Source organism: Mustela erminea, chromosome 8 (assembly GCF_009829155.1).
Source record: "Mustela erminea isolate mMusErm1 chromosome 8, mMusErm1.Pri, whole genome shotgun sequence".
Taxonomy (NCBI): Eukaryota; Metazoa; Chordata; class Mammalia; order Carnivora; family Mustelidae; genus Mustela; species Mustela erminea.
In genome coordinates, this window is record NC_045621.1 from 20,361,852 (window position 1) to 20,381,610 (window position 19,759).

The following is a 19,759-nucleotide window of genomic DNA, read 5'->3' on the forward strand; positions in this document are numbered from 1 at the left end:
AGCATGATTCAAATGTTCTTTCTCGAGTTATAATTAACTGATACCCACAATTGGTTAGTTTGTGGATATTCCTGCTTTAGCAAAATAAAGTAAAATTCTTGCGGTTACCATTTTAAAATCAGTTCTCACATTAGAAAACTTTCAAGCTTTCTCTGTCTTGCCAAGCTTGCCCTCTTCCTTGTTTACACTTCTAATAATTTTCATGTGCTCCTTCTGCTAAAACCCAAGGGTGGACTCCTGACCTCCTTGCTAGACGTGCGAATGATGCCAGGGTTGGTGACTGTTCTGCGGTTTCCCAAAGCTCCTCCTCCCCAGACCGTGACAATACTTCGGATGCTGAGGTTGGGAAGCAGGACAGGGGACACTCCTGGGGTGCAGCTCGCAGGGAAGGAAGCCGAATCCTAGGGGGTGGAAGAGGCGGGAGGGGATCCGCGTGCAATGCGGAGTGTGGACCCTTTTGACCATCCCGCTGCAGCTCACCCTGTCCCCGGCTCTGCTCTGCCGCCCGGCCCGCCCGCGCGGGCTGCTGTCCACAGTGGGAGGTACTGAAAGCAAGGAGCGGGCGCGGGGGCGGCGAGGCGGACAGCTCCTCGGAGCGCCCCCCTCCTCGCTCCGCGGCTCCTCCAGCCCTCCCCTCCTCCCGCAGCCATGTTCCACGGGCGGGGAGGGGCGGGGGAAGGGGAGAGGGACGGGGGATCAGGGCGGAGAGAGCCGGCTCAGCCTCGGGGAAGGAGGGGATGAGAGTTGGGGAGAGCAGCGGGAGGAGGAGGAGGCGGCGGCGGCGGCTAGCGAGGAGCCAGAGCTGGGTCCTGCAGTAGGACTCCCAGGAGCCACCATCATGGTGAAGAGGAAGAGCTCCGAGGGCCAGGAGCAAGACAGCGGCCGCGGCATCCCCCTGCCCATCCAGACCTTCCTGTGGCGGCAAACCAGGTGAGGGGCGCAGAGGGCACGCCGCGGGCCACCCTGGGCTGGGGACGCTCCTGGGGCCGCCTGGGTCACCGCCGCTGCCGCTGCCGCCACTGCTGCTGAGGCCGCGCCACAGCCTGCAGCTCCCTCTCTGGGGCTGGAAAGCAAGCCCTCTGTACCTGCTTAAAACACGCATTTAAAAAAAAAAAAAAAAATATTTCCGTGAAGTTTGTCGACAAGCAGATTGGCAGTTGAATAAATATATACATTATTTAGGGGGTGGGAGGGCAGAAAACCTAGGAAGAGGGGGCGGGGAACTAGGGAAGATAATTATGACTGGTTGTGCTCTTGCGTCCAATTTCCGCTCCATCTCCTGCTGTAATTCCAGGCCGGTGACCTGTTGTTTTTCCAGCTCCTGTTTGGCGAATATCGGCTATGCCCACTTGTTAACCATTTTTGCTCGGATTCAGCCAATATAGTCTTCCTGGTTCAAGACCCTGAGGAAGATGATTTTTGATAAGCATTTTTTTTTTCCTGGAAGGATCTCTGAAACCTATTCTAATAAACAAGAAACAAGATTTCCATTATTATTATTGTTATTGTTATTATTATTATTTTGTAAATTTATCAGATAAAAAATTGGGTTCTGGAAACCACAACCCACAAACTGTTCATTTTTAGTTTTTGTTATAATTATACACATGAGCAATACACCACTCCTGACCATTGGCAATTTGGAATCTGATTAGGAAAAAGTCTTCAGGATAAGAGTGGATGCAGAAAATGTGGAGATCCACATCTCTTTCATATATGTAATTACACATGTAAAAGCAAATGTCGTCAGCTGTTCAACACCTGCTCATTAACAAGCTATAGGGAGGCATGAAATTTGAGTTATGTAGCACTGTATCTTATCCGTTGCAAAAATATTTCATAAAGATGCTAATAATTTTACTTATAACCACTATCTCTATTAATTTTTCAGTGCATTTTTGAGGCCTAAACTGGGAAAGCAATATGAAGCCTCATGTGTGGTATGTGATATTCAACATTTAATGATTGTTTCCATATTCTGTGGGGTCATTTCAACCCAAAGAAAGGCATTAAATTAAACTGACTGTATAGATTAATTCATTTAGCAAATATTATTGAGCACCTTCTATGTATTAGGCAGGGTTCTAAATGATGGGATGGAGCAATAATCAAAATACAGAATTTGCATTCTAGTGGGAGGAAGTCAAGCCACTCACAAATAAGTAAAATACATAATAAGCCAGATAGTGATAAGCACTATGGAGAAAATGAAGAAGGAACGGAGACTGGGGGCACCGGCAGCTCGGGATTGGGGGAGGGAGTGGATTCCATGCTAAGAGCAGTGGATAGGTCAGGCTTACCTGCTAATGTGACTGTTAGAGAAAACTGTGCAAATAGGGAGGGAGGAATAGATAAGGGAAGAGTAAAGGGGAATAGCGAGTCTAAAGCACCTTATCCCCGAGTGGATAGGAGTAGAGCAGTAGAAGAAAGGATGGAGAGATTACAGAGAACCAAGTGGTCAAGGGCCTTGCAGGACAAATATAAGAAGTCCATTCTTTGCTCAACAAAATTGAGACTATTATGGTGGAAGTTAATGAGATGAGGGCCTATGAATGACTCAAAGTCATATACAGTTCTGAACTTGATGTCTTGCATGTTTTGTGCAAGTCTGAAAATAGATGATATAAAGTAATTATGAGAATAATGCTATTAATATGTATACCTTATAGAGTGCACTTGTCCTGAGAGTCTAAGGGAATCATATATCCTTAAAGAGGTCCCAATCACAAATCAAAAACAAAAAACATGAAATCATGAAGCAAAAATGGGATGAACTTTTCATAAATTTCATTAGAATTTGGAGCTCAAATAAGGATCTTCACATTTCATATATCAAAATCTAAAAGTGGAAACCTACCCATTTAGGCATTGCCATGAAAATTTGCAAATGACTACACAGATGACTATATAGTGAGGAGTTCTGAAATGTGTTATGGCCCTTAAAAATGATGAGAGCCAACTAGAGAGTTTGCATGCAGGTACACACATTCAAATAGGAATTTGTTTTGTTGTATCTCCTGCCCTTCAAAGTTGCCACAGAGATATTTTTAAAATATAATCTTTTAATAAGGACTTTTTAATGGAATTTGTTGTTGTACTTAGCTCAAATTAGAGTAATTTGACACTTAAGAAATCACTGAGCCTTCCATAAATCATGCTTACAATTATACTAACTTAAAATAATCCTGAATTTTCCCTGTCCTTGGCAAAGATTTGGCATTTTTAATGTAGTCATACAATATCAAACAACTAAGTCACAGAGAAATAAAAATGTAGAAAGCAGTTTTCAGGGTTTAAAAAATAATAAGAGCTGTATTAGTGACATTTAAGAAGGAAATGACATTAAGTACCCAGAGCACCCAATTATAAAATATACAACTCATCCTCTAAAATGTATTCAACAAGACTGTAAATTCTTTATAATCTTTTAATGCTCAACATACTCACCATTTACTTAATGAATACTTAGATACCTGAGGGCTGAAGAATTTAAAATCATTTGGATATGTCTTTATTCAGTTTAGAAAAAACAACAACAACAACAACACACACAAAAAAACCATTATCTTTTTACACTCCTTACCAAAACATCACCATGCTTTTCATTATGAAGATGGATTTCTTATTTTCCTTTTTTTATTCAAAAAGTAACTCATTTTCTTCAGAGAATATCTGTATTAAGCCATGTCTTTTTCTCTGGTATGCTAATAGTACCCATAATACAGCTTGAATACTTGGAACCTGTATTATGATCACTCTGTAGCATATTTCCACAGTTTTCCTGATTACATGGGGCATCAGGTAACAATCAGGTTCAATTCATGTAAGTCAAATATCTATTAAATTTATTTAAATATTTGGAAGCTATACTTCCCTAACCCCTTAGAGCGATATCCCCCCCCCATTCAAATAAAAACAACAACAAAAACTGGGAGTAGGTCAAATTTGTTCTGTGATGTTTCACTTTCTGAAAGTATCCCTGGCCAAGAAAGAGTGAATAAACCAGCAAAGCTATGGCTTATTTCCCATCATTCTCCTTACCCTTTCTTCCGTCTTTTATTCAAAGGTATATGAAGTATCTTCAGGGTTACAGGCATTAGGCAAGGAAATGTCTTGTGCTTAGACACAATGTACTTATTGCTTAGGACATGAAATAATTCAGAGACCCCCAAATCAGATTTCTTGAAAGAGTTGTATCTTATTTTAACACTTGTTGAACCACATCAAAACAAATTCTGTCCTCAAGACTCTTTCACAGAAGACATTTCATTGTGTTCTGCAAATGTGACAGCCCCTTTGGATGCCACAGCAACATTTTATAACATATTACATGAGTTAAATGTGGTGTTGTGCTCTTTTTTTAGATGACACTCATTTTGGTGAAAATAAAAGTCACTTAATAATTCAAGTCCTATATTTTAAATAAAAAACCTAAAAATGGTTAAAAAGAAATGATCATTACCCATTGGTCATCAACATGAAATGCAATGTGAGTGCACTTCAAAAAACTTGATGCAGTTATTTGCATCCTGGTGTAGTACTTTGATCTCCAGTTTCTCGTCAGACAGAATCTCCAATTCCTTATTTTACACATTTTTTTTTCTTCTTTTTCGGCATCCACAGTCCTTTGAACGTGTGTTGGTAGAGAACAAGCTGCATGGCCTTTCTCCAGCCCTCTCTGAAGCCATCCAGAGCATTTCCAGATGGGAGCTGGTGCAAGCTGCTTTGCCTCACGTCCTGCACTGCACCGCAACCCTGCTTTCAAACAGGAACAAGTTAGGTTGGTTCTTCTTCCTCATTCCTTCTCCGTGGCATGTAACTGTCAACACTCATGCTAATGACATTTACTGGGTACTTACTCTTTTTCCAGGAACTGAACACGTGATCTCATTCAGTTCTCATAAATGCCCCCTCACGTGGGTACCACTATGATCTCCATCTTACCAATGAAGGAACTGGCATTCTTACTCTTTTTTTTTTTTTAAGATTTTATTTATTTATTTGACACAGAGAGAGATCACAAGTAGGCAGAGAGGCAGGCAGAGAGAGAGAGAGGAGGAAGCAGACTCCCTGCTGAGCAGAGAACCTGATACGGAACTCGATCCCAGGACCCTGAGATCATGACCGGAGCCAAAGGCAGCGGCTTAACCCACTGAGCCACCCAGGCGCTCCAGCATTCTTATTCTTAAATCTTGAGTTTTACAAGTAATACGTGAATATATTTTCCTTTTAAACATTAAAACATTACAGGGAAGCTGAAGCCTATCACCTCTCTGAGATGAGTTCCAATCCGATTTCTCTTTAGGCCTCTCAAATCCTAAAGCGACCTCTTGCACTTTATAGTACTCTATGTATGTGTATGCATGTGCATAGAGACTCTTCCTTTTTTCAAGATTCTCTTGAAATTGCTTTTCTCACATGATAACACATCCTAACATCCACCCCATGTTCGTGCATGTGCTGTTTTCCATCCAGTTCTTTGCCCTTTTTTGGATCTCTGCACAAAATTTACCTTTAGAGAGGGGTTTCTCGGTCACCCTGTCTAAAGTAAAGTTGTTGCTATCTTCAGAGCCTGGATTCTTCACCACCACACTGCCTATTTGGAGATATATATGGGTATCTGCCTGAAGAGAGGGGATGTGTGCAGTTTCTCCTCCTATGACACTATGCTATTCTGCAGAGATTGTAACCAGTTAGGAAGCCCTAAGACAAGAATGAGCCCTAAGCCCTTCCAGGGGCTCCTGGATGACTCAGTCAGTTAAGTGTTTGTCTTTGGCTCAGGTCGTGCGTGATCCCAGGGTCCTAGGATTGAGCTTTGCATCTGGCTCCTTGCTCAGTGGAGAGGTTGCTTCTCCCTCTCCCTCTGTGAGCTCTTGTTTTTATTCTCTCTCAAATAAACAAACAAATAAATAAACAAATCTTAAAAAAAAAAAAAAGAAAGAAAAAGAATGAGCCCTTCCAGTCGTGGATGTAAGAAGTGTAGAGAAATGGAGAAATGCTAGTGTCTCCCAGGAAATCAAGCTGCAGAGCAAAGCAAGGATGTTCTTTCCATACCCAAAGTTGATATCCATTGTTCTAGTAGCAGAGTTTGTCTTAACTTGGCTATGTGATTGTCCCCATGCAGGCCACCAAGATAAACTGGGTGTTGCTGAGACAAAGCTCCTTCACACCCTTCATTGGATGCTCCTGGAGGCCCCCCAGGACTGCAACAGTGAACGGTTTGGGGGCACAGACCGTGGCTCCAGCTGGGGTGGCAGCAGCAGTGCATTCATCCACCAGGTAGAAAACCAGGGTTCACCAGGGCAGCCTTGCCAAAGCAGCTCCAACGATGAAGAAGAGAACAACCGAAGGAAGATCTTCCAGAACTCCATGGCCACTGTGGAGCTCTTTGTGTTTCTCTTTGCTCCTCTGGTACACAGGATCAAGGTAAGGAGAGGGCTAGTGTTAGGCTGAGGGGGGATAGAGGTGAGGTGGGCTTTAAATGGTGTTTCCATATTTCCATATTTGATTGTCCATGTCTTAGAAGATTTTGTGGCAAGCCAAGACATGGAGAGATTTATTTCTATTATCAAACCACTGATTATGATTTCAAAACACAATTCCTTGCATATCATTATCTACTTAAAAATCTTCAATGGTTCTCCTTCTGCCCCAAGATCATGTCCAGCATATTAAACATGGCACATAAGGTCAAGGAACTTTTAATGTATCATTTGCCAGTTTCTACTGGCATCTTCATGATCCAGCTCTGGGAGCCATTCCCTGAATATACCTTTGCCATTCGCTCTGCCTTCTTTCTTTCTTCTGTTCGTCTGATGACTCCTCAAACCTCAACTTCAATGTCATCATTTCCATGAAGCTGTTCCTCTGAAACTCCCCATGTAGACTAAGTCATTATTATCTCCTTTGTATTTCTACAGTACCTTGTAAGCTGTCTGATATAATGCAGGTCTAGAGCAGAAGTTCTAAATGTCTTCTATGCCATGGACTTCTAGACAGTGTGGTACAAGCTGAGAATTGCTTTCCAAAATATTTCTTAAGGCATAAAATACAAAACATAGGATGATATGGAAATCAATTGTACTGCAATGTAACTATAGACAAGTACCCTTTGGGTCTGAAGGAGACAATATGATTTGAAATTATGTGAAATTATGTGAAAACACACCACTTTCTAGCTGTGTGATCATGGTGATACTACTTAACTTCTTGGATCCTCCATTGCATACTGCTGTGGATACCTCTAACAGAGGGTGAATATATGTGAGGCTAGTTCCCACACATGGAGAGAAATCAAGATGTATTTGTTATTTCTGTAAATGAAAATTATGATATACCCTCTGAGTGCTGAGTTAAGAGAAAAGAAGAAATGGTTATACTCAAGTGTTCTTTAATAGAATAAGATCCTAATAAACGATTCGAATTATATGTATTTATGTATGTATGTGAGTGTATGTACATATGTATATGTAGGTGGTTGTAAGACCATTAATAATCACTATTAGGAGAGTGAAGTGAATCTTTTCACTCCTTTTAGTTTTAGTTAAAATTCACTTTCATTTGACACTGTCCCATTGCTGCCAGGAATAGAATTGAAATTACCTGTAAATTTCCAAAACGCTTTTCATGCACGGGTAACATTGCTCATGAAACATACTAAAAATTTCAAATGTTGTGAAATCAAATTAAATAGCTGCTTTAAAATATTTGACTTTCCATTTTAAAAAGTCTTTTATGATGGTTACACTTACTAAAAAACATTAATTTAGACCATCCCCTGGCTTATGGGACTAGCGGGTCCAGGCTCCTGCCCATCTTCTTGGCCCCATCTCCTGCTGTGTCAATAGCCTTTCTCTCCTTCACTAACCTCCAAGTTCAGTGGGGCTCACCCGCAAACTCATTCTTGCTTTCAAATAATGCACTTGTTTTTCTTTCTGTTTGAAACAACGACTTCTGCCTCCTCCCCTAAATTTTCCTATGGCCATATCTGTCTCATCAGTTTACTCACAACCCAAATGTTACCACCTCAGAAAGAATTTTCCTGACTACTTTTGTGTCACTAACACATGACTATCCTTTTTTCTTTTTTCCCTCTTGGCACTTACAAGTATCCAAAATTATTTTCTGTGGTTGTTTGGATATTTATTGCCCTTTATCCCCCTAGAACAGAGTTCTTGAGCAAAAGGACATTGCCTGTCAAGGTCACACTGTATTTCCAGTGTCTAGTGTCTGCCAAAAATGGGGTACTCAATAAATATTTGATAGGTGACTCATTGAATAAACCAGGTGCCACAAGTAGTGATTATATGTAGGTACATCGTCTTTAAAATGGAGAGGACAGGAAAGAAGGTTTCTTTAAATAATGAGCCCATAAAGATTTCTACCTGTGGACAGATATCCTCTGGATTAAAAAATGTGGAGGTGCAGAAGTGACTGGAACGGCTGTAATTTTATTTGAAGACATGACTGAGAGTCCAAGTTTTGGAAACAGGCTTGCATTTGAATCACACATTTGCTGCTTCCTACTATGTGACTATGAGGCTTAGAAACTGAAGCCTCAGTTTCCCTCAAGTATTAGTTGGACATACAAATAGTTTTATGAGGTACTGTGACGAAACATGGTAATGCTCAACATTATACATAAAAGAGCCTTAACAAATGTGAGTTGCTCTTAGTGATGGCATTTTTTCGTTATTAGTATTTTGTATTATTAATAGAAAGGGAGCCAGATTCTTTTCCAGGAGAGACTAAACAGTTAGTTTCTGGCTCAAGACCCTCAAGTTTTACTTATAACCTGGAAGATTTATGAGGAAGTAATTAGAGAATTTATAAGGGAATAAGACAATGCATATAAAACATGGTACAGTGATTAAATCCTAATAAACTGTTATTATTAGCATATTATTATTTCATCATTTTATTATCTCTATGAAGGAAATATTGTTCCAGATGCTATAGGGAATAAAAAAATATTAATGAGTCAATAAATCTCTCCAAAAGGCTTTTTCCTTCTGAGCAAGGTGTTTGCTTTTTTAAATGTAGATAGGGAATATACAACCCCTAGACCAGGGTTTCTCAGCTTTGGCACTGTTGGTATTTTGGGCCAGATGATTCTTTTTTGTGGGACATTGCCTTGTGCCTTGTAGGACATCAGTAGATTTTCTGGCCCCTACTCACCAGATGCCAGGAGCACCTCCTCCCTCTGAGCTGTGATGGCCAAAATGACTCCAGACATTGCTAGGTGTCCCCAGTGGGTGGGAAGGGGATGAGAATTGCCCTGAGAATCACTGCCTTCAGTCTTTCACTGGCCTGCTGCTTATCAGACCCTGTCTGTCTCCACTTTCCTACCCATACCATACACATGTGAACTGCTCCTCACCAGCACCGTCAATGGCCTTTTTCCCTATCCTTCCTTTGCATTTGCCCTTCAAAATGTTAGCCCCAAGTCATGACCAAAATCCATTTTTTCCACCCCTGCCCCAGATATCTGCTTGCTCCTGGGGGAAAACCACATAACCATCCAGACTGGTCTTTCTACAAAGTTGTCATCTCCAACCCCTGTGTGCTGTCCCACTTGGCATTCCTTTTCTTAACCCCACTCCCTCGAGTTGCCTATCAGCACTTACACAGACAATGTTATTGGCTTAATATCTGTTGAATGAATTAACTCATTAATTAGCAAATTAATATAAATTGACTCATCTTTCTATAAGACAGTGTATCGTTCAATGCATGTTTTTCTCTTTTAAGTAAGTTCTTATTTTAATTTCAGTATGGTTAACATGCAGTGTTATACTGATTTCAGGTATGCAGCAGAAGGATTCAACAATTCCATGCATCACCTAGTACTCATCACAGCAAGTGCACCCCTTCATCCCTGTCACCTATTTCACCATCCCCTAAGCCCCACCCCTACCCCTCTGGTAATCATCCATTTGTTCTCTATAGTTAAAAGTGTTTCTTAGTTTGCCTCACCCTCTCTCTTTTTCTTTGTTCACTTATTTTTTTTCTTAAATTCCACATAAGTGAAATCATATATTTGTCTTTCTCTGACTTATTTCACTTAGCACCATATTCTCCAGCTCCAACCATGTCCTTGCAAACAGCAAGATTCCACTCTTTTTTTGTGGCTGAATAATAGTCCATCATGTCTCTATACCACATCTTCTTTATCCTCTCATCCATTGACAGATACTTGGGCTACTTCCATAATCTGGCTATTGTAAATAATACTGCAAAAAATATAGAGATACATGTATCCCTTTGAACTATTGATTGATTGGATAAGTACCCAGTGGTGTGATTACTGGATCATAGAATAGTTCTAGTTTTAATGTTTTGAGGAACTTTCATACTGTTTCTCACAGTGGCCGCACAAGTTTACATTCCTACCAACAGTGTGAGAGGGTTCCTTTTTCTTCACGTCCTCACCAACACTTGTTTTTTTCTTGTGTTTTTGATTTTAGCCATTCTGACAAGTGTGAGGTGATATCTCATTGTGGTTTTGATTTACATTTCCCTGGTGGTGTGTGAGGTTGAGTGTCTTTTCACATATTTATTGGCCATCTGTATGTCATCTTTGGAGAAATGTCTATTCATGTCTTCTACCTATCTTTTGATTGGATTTCTTATTTTGGGGGTGTTGAGTTTTATAAGGTCTTTATATGTTTTGGATACTAATCCTTTATCCAGTACATCATTTGAAAATATCTTCTCCCATTCAGTAGGTTGTCTTTTAATTTTGTTGGTTGTTTCCTTCACTGTGTAGAAACTTTTTATTTTGATGTAGTCATGATAGTTTAATTTTGCTTTTATTTCCCTTGCCTCAGGAGACAACATCTAGAAAAATGTTGTTATGTCTGATGCCAGAGACATTACTGCCTGTGTTCTCTTTTAGGATTTTTGTGATTTCAGATCCTTAATTCATTTTGGTCCTTAATCCATTTTGAGTTTATTTTAGTGTAAGAAAGTGATCCACTATCATTCTTTAGCATGTTGTTGTCCAGTTTTCTTAGCACCACTTGTTGAAGAGACTGTCTTTTTCCCATTGCGTAGTCTTTCCTCCTTTGTTATAGATTAATTGACCATGTAATTGTGGGTTTAATTCTGGGTTTTCCATATTATTCCATTTATCTATGTGTCTTTGTGCCAGTACCATACTGTTCCGATTACAATAGCTTTGTAGTATAACTTGAAATCTGGGATTGTGATACCTTCAGTTTTGTTTTTCTTCTCCCTGATTGCTTTGGCTCCTCAGGGTCATTCGTGGTCCATACAGACTTTAGGATTGTTTGTTCCAGTTCTGTGAAAAATGCTGTTGGTATTATCATAGGTATTGTATTAAGTCTGTAGACTACTTTGGATAGTAAAGGCATTTTAACAATCCATGAGCATGGAATATCTTTCCATTTCTTTGTGTCCTCTTCAATTTCTTTTATCAGTGTTTTAGAGTTTTCAGAGTACTGTTTTTTTTTTTTTTCTTCTTCTTTGGTAAAGTTTATTCCTAGGCGCTTGATTATTTTGGTGTGATTATAAATGGGATTGTTTTCTTAATTTCTCTTTCTGCTGCTTCATTATCTGTGTATAGAAATACAACAGGTTTCTGTACATTGATTCTCTGATTTTAATTTATAACTGCCTCAAATATGTCACATGAAATAAATCTAAAAATTCTGTCAAATAGATTATTTTCAACTATATTTAATTTGGTAAAAAATTCTGGGTATTTATTATAACTAAGGAATTTAGTGCACTTATTTGCATATGTACTTATTCCTTTAATAAATATTTATCGAGTGCCTAGTCTATGAGAGGTACTACTCAGAGTGCCAGCAAAATAGCAAGGAATAAAAATCCAAGCCTCAATGAGGTTTTTATAAAATCCATATGTTTGAAGTAAAGAACTTTAAAATTTAAAATAATATTAATTTTTAAACTTGATTTCTCTAAACTACTCGTGGACATATTTAGAATTTCATGCCATCAAGAAAACAGGCTTTCGGTGAAAGAAAGAAATGCAACTGAGATGTGGAGCTATTGATTCTACTAGTGTCTGTGTCTTCCATTTTTTCTAAGGACCTTACTAGACCCCCTGCCCCACAGCTGCTTGAATGATAGTGTCTCTTCTAGCTATCAACTTTTTGGCCATGACTGCATACATAGCATTACATGACCCACGAAAGGGGACTCCAGAAGAGAAATTAGGGTCCCAGAGCTTATGCATTCAACCAACCTAAAAGGACTTACAAAGGAACATAGCAACATAAGAAAAGGCCATGCATTCTGCAAGTATTCAAGTCTAAAGAATAATTTGATTTAGTTTGTGTTACTTGTGAAATGTAAACTATCTTCAGTTAATCCAGAAGTCTGTATTGATGCTCAAGGAGAAATGCAAGAAATGCACAGAAGATCTCAATTGGTCTCCAATAAGTATACAATCTATTTGGAAATATATCAAAGAAAGCAGAATAAATAAAAGCAAAATAATAACTCTCAGTGAGTGCTAACATTGGTAGGGCCAGTGTTAAAGGCCCAGGTTTCAGTATAAGAGAGCTTACCTTTGGATGCAATGTCCACTGGATTTTATTTTGTCCCAACATTACTTATGAGGACCATGGAAAAGGACTGAGCTCAGAAGCTATGAAACTATCAAAACCGGGTCAATTGAAATTTGGCTTCCTGAATTCTGGAAACAAACCTGATAAACTTTGCTTTCTGTTAATCCCCTGCTTGCTGGATCTAACACCATGCATAATATTATGTTCCCTTATCTTTAAATCTGCCTGTCAAGCTGTTTACTCAGTATCTTTAGTTGAATGTCTAACAAACATCTCAAACTTAACACGTCTGTAACCAGACTCCCGATATCCCACACCTGCTCCTCCTTCATCTTGCCTATCTTTGTCAAAGCCAAAAACCTCTGATACCTCTTCCTCACACCTTCCACTTCCAGTCTGTAGACTGTGTGTTCAAAATGTATCCAGAATCTACCACTGCTCATTTCGCCCTCTACAAACTCTCTCCTGTAATTATCTTCCACCTTAATGATAATAATAGCTTCTGAAACTCTCTCTCTTTCCACTTTTGCCCTTTCTCGAACGATTCTTAATAGCCTCAGTAATCCTATTAAGCCTACATCCAGTAATGTCATGCCACTACTCAGAACCCTCGTGGTTCCCCGTCTTACTCAGTAATTGCTGAAGCCCTTACTATGACCTATCAGGCGCTATATTATTTGGGAACTCAGTAACTTCTCTGACCTTACTTTTTCATTCTACTCTTCTGCTATTTACTTGACTCCAGATACACAGTCTCCTGGCTTATTCTCGGTAGACCAGGCGTATTTAGGACCTTCACACTTGCTGATCCCTTCTCATGGAAAGTTTTTTCTGAAAATATCTACGTGGCAGCTCCTTCATTTCATTTAGATCTTTTTACTCCAAAGCCACTTTCACAACAAGGATTTCCCCTGGCCATCCTATCTAAACTTTCAACACCTTGCAGATACAACCCATTGCCTGCTTTACTTCTTCTTTTGCACCTAGAAAAACAGGGATTGTTATATGCTTTGTTCACTATTCTAGCCTAGAGTAGAGTAGTACCAGGTATGCAGTAGGTGGTGTATAAATATTTGTAGAATGAATGTTGACAGAATTTGACTAAGTGCTTTATGTACTTTCCTGATACCTTCACAGGGAGTTCTAGACGCTTTCCCATCATGGCCCCTGTTGTAGCCCCAGCATCCCAGTCCATAGCTTACAGACGAAGCTTCTCTGTATCAATGTGTGGATTTCACCAGACTTTCCTGCTGAAGTTTCCTTGACACTGAGCCACAATGATTCACCATTTGCTGGATCACTTTTCATTCTTCCCAATTTATTCCTACTTCTTATTCTTCTAGATCAGTGGCTTTCTTTCTTTCTTTCTTTCTTTCTTTTTTTTAGATTTTGCTTATTTATTTGACAGAGATCACAAGTAGGCAGAGAGGCAGGCAGGGGTGGAGGGGAAGTAGGCTCCCCACCGAGCAGAGAGCCCAATCTCTGGCTTAATCTCAGAACCCTGGGATCATGACCTGAGCTGAAAGCAGAGGCTTTAACCCACTGAGCCACACAAGTGCCCCATAGATCAGTGGTTTTCAACCATGGCTACATGTGAAAGTCAGCAGAGAACTTCAGAGCGATTCTAATTTAATTGTTTTGGGCAAGGGAAGGAGTTGAGACCTGGACCTCCTATGTTTTAACAGCTCCTTAGGTGATTATAATATGTAAGCTAGGGTTGCAAATCCCTGCCCCAAGTGAATTCCTGGGTCTCCGTTGTGTTCATTAATCTGTAATCACATTCTCTGCTTCCATTGCTTTCTTTTTGAGAGGCTGAGTTGTTTAATTTCTTTATTTTATTTCTTTTTTCTTTTACTTTTAATTCTAGTTCGTGGCTGAGTTGTTTAAAATTTAATCTCAGAGTGTCATATATTTGTACTTAAAAAATATGAGATTGCATTTTAAGCATCTCAACCTCTCAAAATGATGTCATGATGAAGCAGAGAATGTTCTCCCTGGAAGAGACTTTAAATTGTAGATAAACTGAGTGAGTATGGGTTGTAAGGTCAGTGTAATTCAGCAAGTGCTTGTTGAGCTCCTATTGTGTACCCAATTTCTAATGCTGTGTTAAGCATTGTGATGATGCCAGGTGCTCTGGAAGGGGGGGAATGCCTGATAGACCCTCAAGAAATTAAAGATTTTTGAGAAGGTAACATTACAAAACAATATACTAGGAAGGTCTAAATATATGTTCCTGATTCCATGAAGCAAAGTCAAAAGATGGCCAGGAGAACAGAAAGTCAAAATAGCCGTATCTGAGGATATTGATTTAAGAGGGAGAAAGAAGGACAATTAAATAATTAAGAGGAATAATAATGATAACCACAAGAGATCTGCCAAGACTCTTGAAATAAACAGGCCTTGATCACTGCTAACAGAAAACAATAATTTGTGTTTCATGCTTTGTCCAGAGCTCCATTTTAATTATTAATTTTGCCAAAAGCAGACCACCGTGGTTTCCATAGTAATTGTGATGATAACTTAGGGCTACTGGTTTACCCTGGAAACACTCATCTGAGGGATGAAAGAGGGTCTAGAAGGTCAACCTACTTTGACAATGATCTTACGAATGATACTAATCACTGCAGTGACTGGGCCCGGTATTAGATATACATCTTCTCTTCCCTCAGGAATCTGACCTGACCTTCCGACTGGCCAGTGGGCTTGTTATATGGCAGCCCATGTGGGAGCACAGACAGCCCGAGGTCTCCGGCTTCACAGCACTGGTGAAGCCCATCAGGAACATCATTACAGGTTGGTACTTGGATGTCCGGTGGAACAGGGGTAGCAGATGCCCTCACATGCAGGAGTAAAGGTGATGGAGTGATTCGCCCTTAAGAAACCAAGAGGAAAAAAATTCCTCCAGGGAGAATGTCAGTGCCCCAGGCACAGGGCTCTCTCACAGGATGAGAAACTAAACCGGGGCACATGTCATTGAGTTGTGTGGCTTTGGAGAAGTTATTTTAACTTCCTGCACTTCAGTTTCCTCATATGTAAAACAGGAGTTAAAATATCATATTGCTAGTACATATGGGTTATTATGAAGAATAAATGAATGAATTTATGAAAAATTGTTGAGAAGAATGCCAGGTACATAGTAAGTGAATAAGCTGTAGTTATAATTTTATCATCATAATCATCATTATGGTAGACAAAGTAACAGCTCCTTAATAATCTTGTCTTGATGTTTATTTGCTATCAAAATGTTTCACTACAGGAAATGTCTAATAAAATAATCTTATTGGTGAGTTGTAGAAAGACTAACACATGATAGCTTGAAAAGTACCTGGAAGGCAGATGCTTCATTCCAGATCTATCTCTTACTAGATACCTAACCTGAGCTATTACCTAACCTGAGTATTCCTATTTCTTTAAAATGGAGAAAATAAATACAACCTTATATGGCCTCATAGTGTGGAATAAGTAAGAATCCACCTAAGGTACCCATTTTATAGCTTCATAACTTCCAACTTTCTATTTCCAACCAAACTTTTAGCATTGATAATAACATCTAGAAAGAGATAAATTATGTGGTACACATCTATAGATGCACGAGATAAATATATCTCTATCATTTGCTTAGTTCCCAAGATTTTTCTGTAGACAGTAGAAGATTATGCATGTAAAGAGCTTCATAAGGGAAAGGAAACCATCAAGAAGTTCTTATATATTTTCCCCCTATAATTTAACATAACTTTGCAAGGTACATAATATGCTAAAGTGTTTTCTATAAAAAAGAGTGCCATATTATTTATATATGTGATAAGATGCTTATAGTGACAAATCATGCTTACTATTGTAATTCAAACAAAAGATAAAGTTTTTCATATGTAAGAGTAGATTAATTCCATATTTAATGTGTACAATACATTAACTAGTGACATAAGTTGTAAATTCAAGAGTAACAGTCTGTCATAAGGTTCGAATAGCAAGAGACTAACTGTATAAAAATGTCATAGCCAGAAGTGATCGACTTCAGATTCCATGGAGGGAATGAGGTTAATTTCATCAAATTAAAACCATCTGAAAGTGAAGATGGATGTACAAGGTTAAAAAACTGAAAACAATAGAAATAAGAAGAAAATAAAATATGTTACAGTAAAACAAAACTATTACTGAAAAAGACATCTTTATGTTGACTAAGAAATTTTTTTTCATAGTTTTAAGTCATCGCTTTCCTTTTGAATAAAGAGGTCACTTCACATTTAGGTCTCTCTCTCCATCTCTCTCTCATTAATACATAAACTATCATTTAACAGATGTGTTAAAATTATTAAGAAATCGTGTCTCTCATGAATCACTGGGGCTATTCACGTTACCCTCCCTTGCTTCTGGATGATATTCACAGTGGGTTCATTACCATATACCTGATACCTGTGGAGGTGAAACAGTGCCCAGCTTCTGAAGTGAAATTGAACTCAGCTCAGACACATGGCCAGAAAAGAAAGCAGTGGCATGTAGGTGACGCTCGCTGGGTCTATTGTTTTGTGACCTCAGTAAATCCCTTTCTCAGCATCAGTTTGCTCACAGTTCTCATGTGGCACAGCCAGCTTCACTTCCCACTGTTCCCAGTCCTCAGGAAAAGACATAATTGATTTGAATCTTGCCGTAGGGGAAGCTTGATGTGAGCTTAATGTGCTCATAAAGGCATAGACCCTGGAGTCAGAAAGCCTGGGCCTGAACCTTCAAGTGAGAGTCAAATGATCTTGGGCAAGTTAAACTCCCTGTGCCTTAGTATCTTTATCTGTAAAATGGGTCTAATAGTAGTCCATATGTTATGATAGGTTATTGTAAGGGTTAAATGAGTTGAGACAGTAGTTCCCCCCCTCCCAATCTGTGGTTTCACTTTCTGCAATTTCAATTCCCCATGGTCCAAACACAGATGATTTAATTCTCCTTCTGACAAATCATCAGAAGGTCAGTAATTAATACTACATCACAACGCCTATGTCCTTGACCTCAGTTCATCTCTTCACATAGGCATTTTATCATCTCACATCATCACAAGAAGAAGGGTGAATGCAGTACAATAAAGTATTTTGAAAGAGAATGAAAGAGACCACATTCACATAACTTCTATTACGGTATATTGTTGTAATCATTCAATTTCATTATTAGTGATTGTTGTTAATCTTTTACTATGTGTGATTTATAAGTTAAACTTTATCATAGGTAAGTATGTGTAGGAAAAAACAGTATAGGTAGGGTTCAGAAGTAGCCACAGTTTGAGGCATCCACTTGGAAGAGATCTCCACACATAAGAGAGGAGTACTGTATACAAAAAAATGTTTTTTAAAGGATGTGACAGATACTTAGTTCTATATAGATGTTAACTATTATTATTTTTAGTATTGTCAACTTTTTAGCACCATAGCCCATTGAATCAGCCTGAATAGATGAACAAATCTATATTGTTATGATAACCTAGAAATGTGAAGGGTTTTTAATTGGTTATTTGACTCTTCTTACAAAATAGTATATTAGATGTTTTCTTTCAAGCTGATACTGATATGTTAAAATGATTTTTTTTTAAAGAAATGCACTGGTGAAATAAAATGAGCTTATTTATCATAATCTTATAAAATTTGTGATGGTATTTCCCATATCTTGGCAGCTAAGAGAAGCTCTCCTATCAACAGTCAAAGTCAAACCTGTGAATCACCAAATCAAGATGCAAGACATCGAGAGGTGAGTTTATTGTGATCGTGGGAAGAAAGGAGGTGTCATTTCCTGGCTGTAGTGTAGGATGAAGGATAAAACGTGTTCTAGAATGACACTACTTGCTTTCAAAACAAGTTCCTGTTCCTGAATATAAAACATTAAGTAGTCTCCGGTTTTCTGTCAAATATGGAAAATAACTTTAGGCACTTATCCGGGGTGGGAGCGCTGAAACAGGAGCATGTGTAACTGTGTTTTATCTTTGTGGCAAGTGGGTAATCAGTGGCATTTTCTCAATGACTCGTGTGTGATCAGTAGCGCTCTATCCCAACAGTTAGTGTGTAATAGTGCTTTACTTCAATGGCTAGTGTATAACATTCCATAAGTGTTAGTTATCATTATTTCTCCTACATTAATTAAAGGGTCATCTTGTTCTCAATTATTAAATCTCCTTAATATCTGGGATGCTTGGGTCACTCAGTCGGTTAAGTATCTGCCCTTGGCTTGGGTCATGATCCCAGGGTCCTGGGATTGAGTTCTGCATTCGGCTCCTTGCTCAGCTGCTTCCCCTTCTGCTTGCCTTTCCCTGTGCTTGTGTTCTCTCTCTGTCTCCCTCTGACAAATAAATTAAGTCTTAAAATCTTAAAAAGAAAGAAAAAAATCTCCTTAATATTCTTTAGGCAAGCGTAATATGGCTAAGATAATGCTGGAGCAGGTGGGAGGAGGGAGGAGAAAGAAGGCATTAGGTATAGATAGTCTTATCCTTTAAGAAATCTAAAGTTTAGGGGCGCCTGGGTGGCTCAGTGGGCTTGGTCATGATCCCAGGGTCCTGGGATCGAGCCCCGCATCAGGCTATCTGCTCGGCGGGGAGCCTGCTTCCCCCTCTCTCTCTGCCTGCCTCTCTGCCTACTTGTGATCTCTGTCTGTCCAATAAAAAAAAAAAAATCTTAAAAAAAAGAAATAAGAAATCTAAAGTTTAATAAAACATCAAGATGAATCCAAATAAAAGAGAATATGCATAATAAAAAAATATAATTCTGTGAAATTTTTATTCATGCTTTCTTTGGTTTGGAAAAGAAAGAAATGAGGGCTAGGGTAGTTCAAAACCACATGGTTATGTCTACTGCCATTAATTTAGTGTATTTCTAGACGAGCTACTTTCAATTCCAATTCAACTTTTGCAAAATATAATTTTCTGCTTTCTGGCAACATTGGATCCTCTTTCTAACCGATGCATTACTCTCAGTAGGGCCATCATCCTTTCTCCCCTCAAAACCACAAATTTTGGAGTCCTATTATATCTACTGTTTCCTGAACATTTACTAAGTACAGACACTGTGATTTATCTGCTTTATTTTATCTATTCTAAGATAAAATTTTTTTTTCACTTTTAATATTTGAAATCACATGTTTGATGATCTTTGGTTTCGTAAAACCTCTGTGCCTGGTAGCAGTATCGATAAGTTGTCATTTTCATAAGGTTGCGCAGCATGAATGTGTCATTT

General features: G+C 39.0%; 1 protein-coding gene across 13 annotated transcripts in view; it reads left to right on the plus strand.

Moving 5' to 3' along the window:
- The first annotated feature begins 333 nt into the window (after nt 1–333).
- The window catches only part of UNC80 (unc-80 homolog, NALCN channel complex subunit), a 228,312-nt gene continuing 208,886 nt past the window's right edge, over nt 334–19,759 (plus strand). For 8 of the 13 annotated variants that reach the window (XM_032354642.1, XM_032354650.1, XM_032354649.1 and 5 more), the window contains exons 1-6: nt 334–930; nt 1,892–1,940; nt 4,624–4,780; nt 6,125–6,426; nt 15,227–15,350; nt 18,211–18,284. In XM_032354642.1, the coding sequence (XP_032210533.1) occupies nt 839–930; nt 1,892–1,940; nt 4,624–4,780; nt 6,125–6,426; nt 15,227–15,350; nt 18,211–18,284 (798 nt within the window). In that variant the 5' untranslated portion in view covers nt 334–838. The remainder of the gene's footprint in view (nt 931–1,891; nt 1,941–4,623; nt 4,781–6,124; nt 6,427–15,226; nt 15,351–18,210; nt 18,285–19,759) is intronic. The other 5 variants (XM_032354643.1, XM_032354654.1, XM_032354651.1 and 2 more) reach the window with 1 other exon arrangement.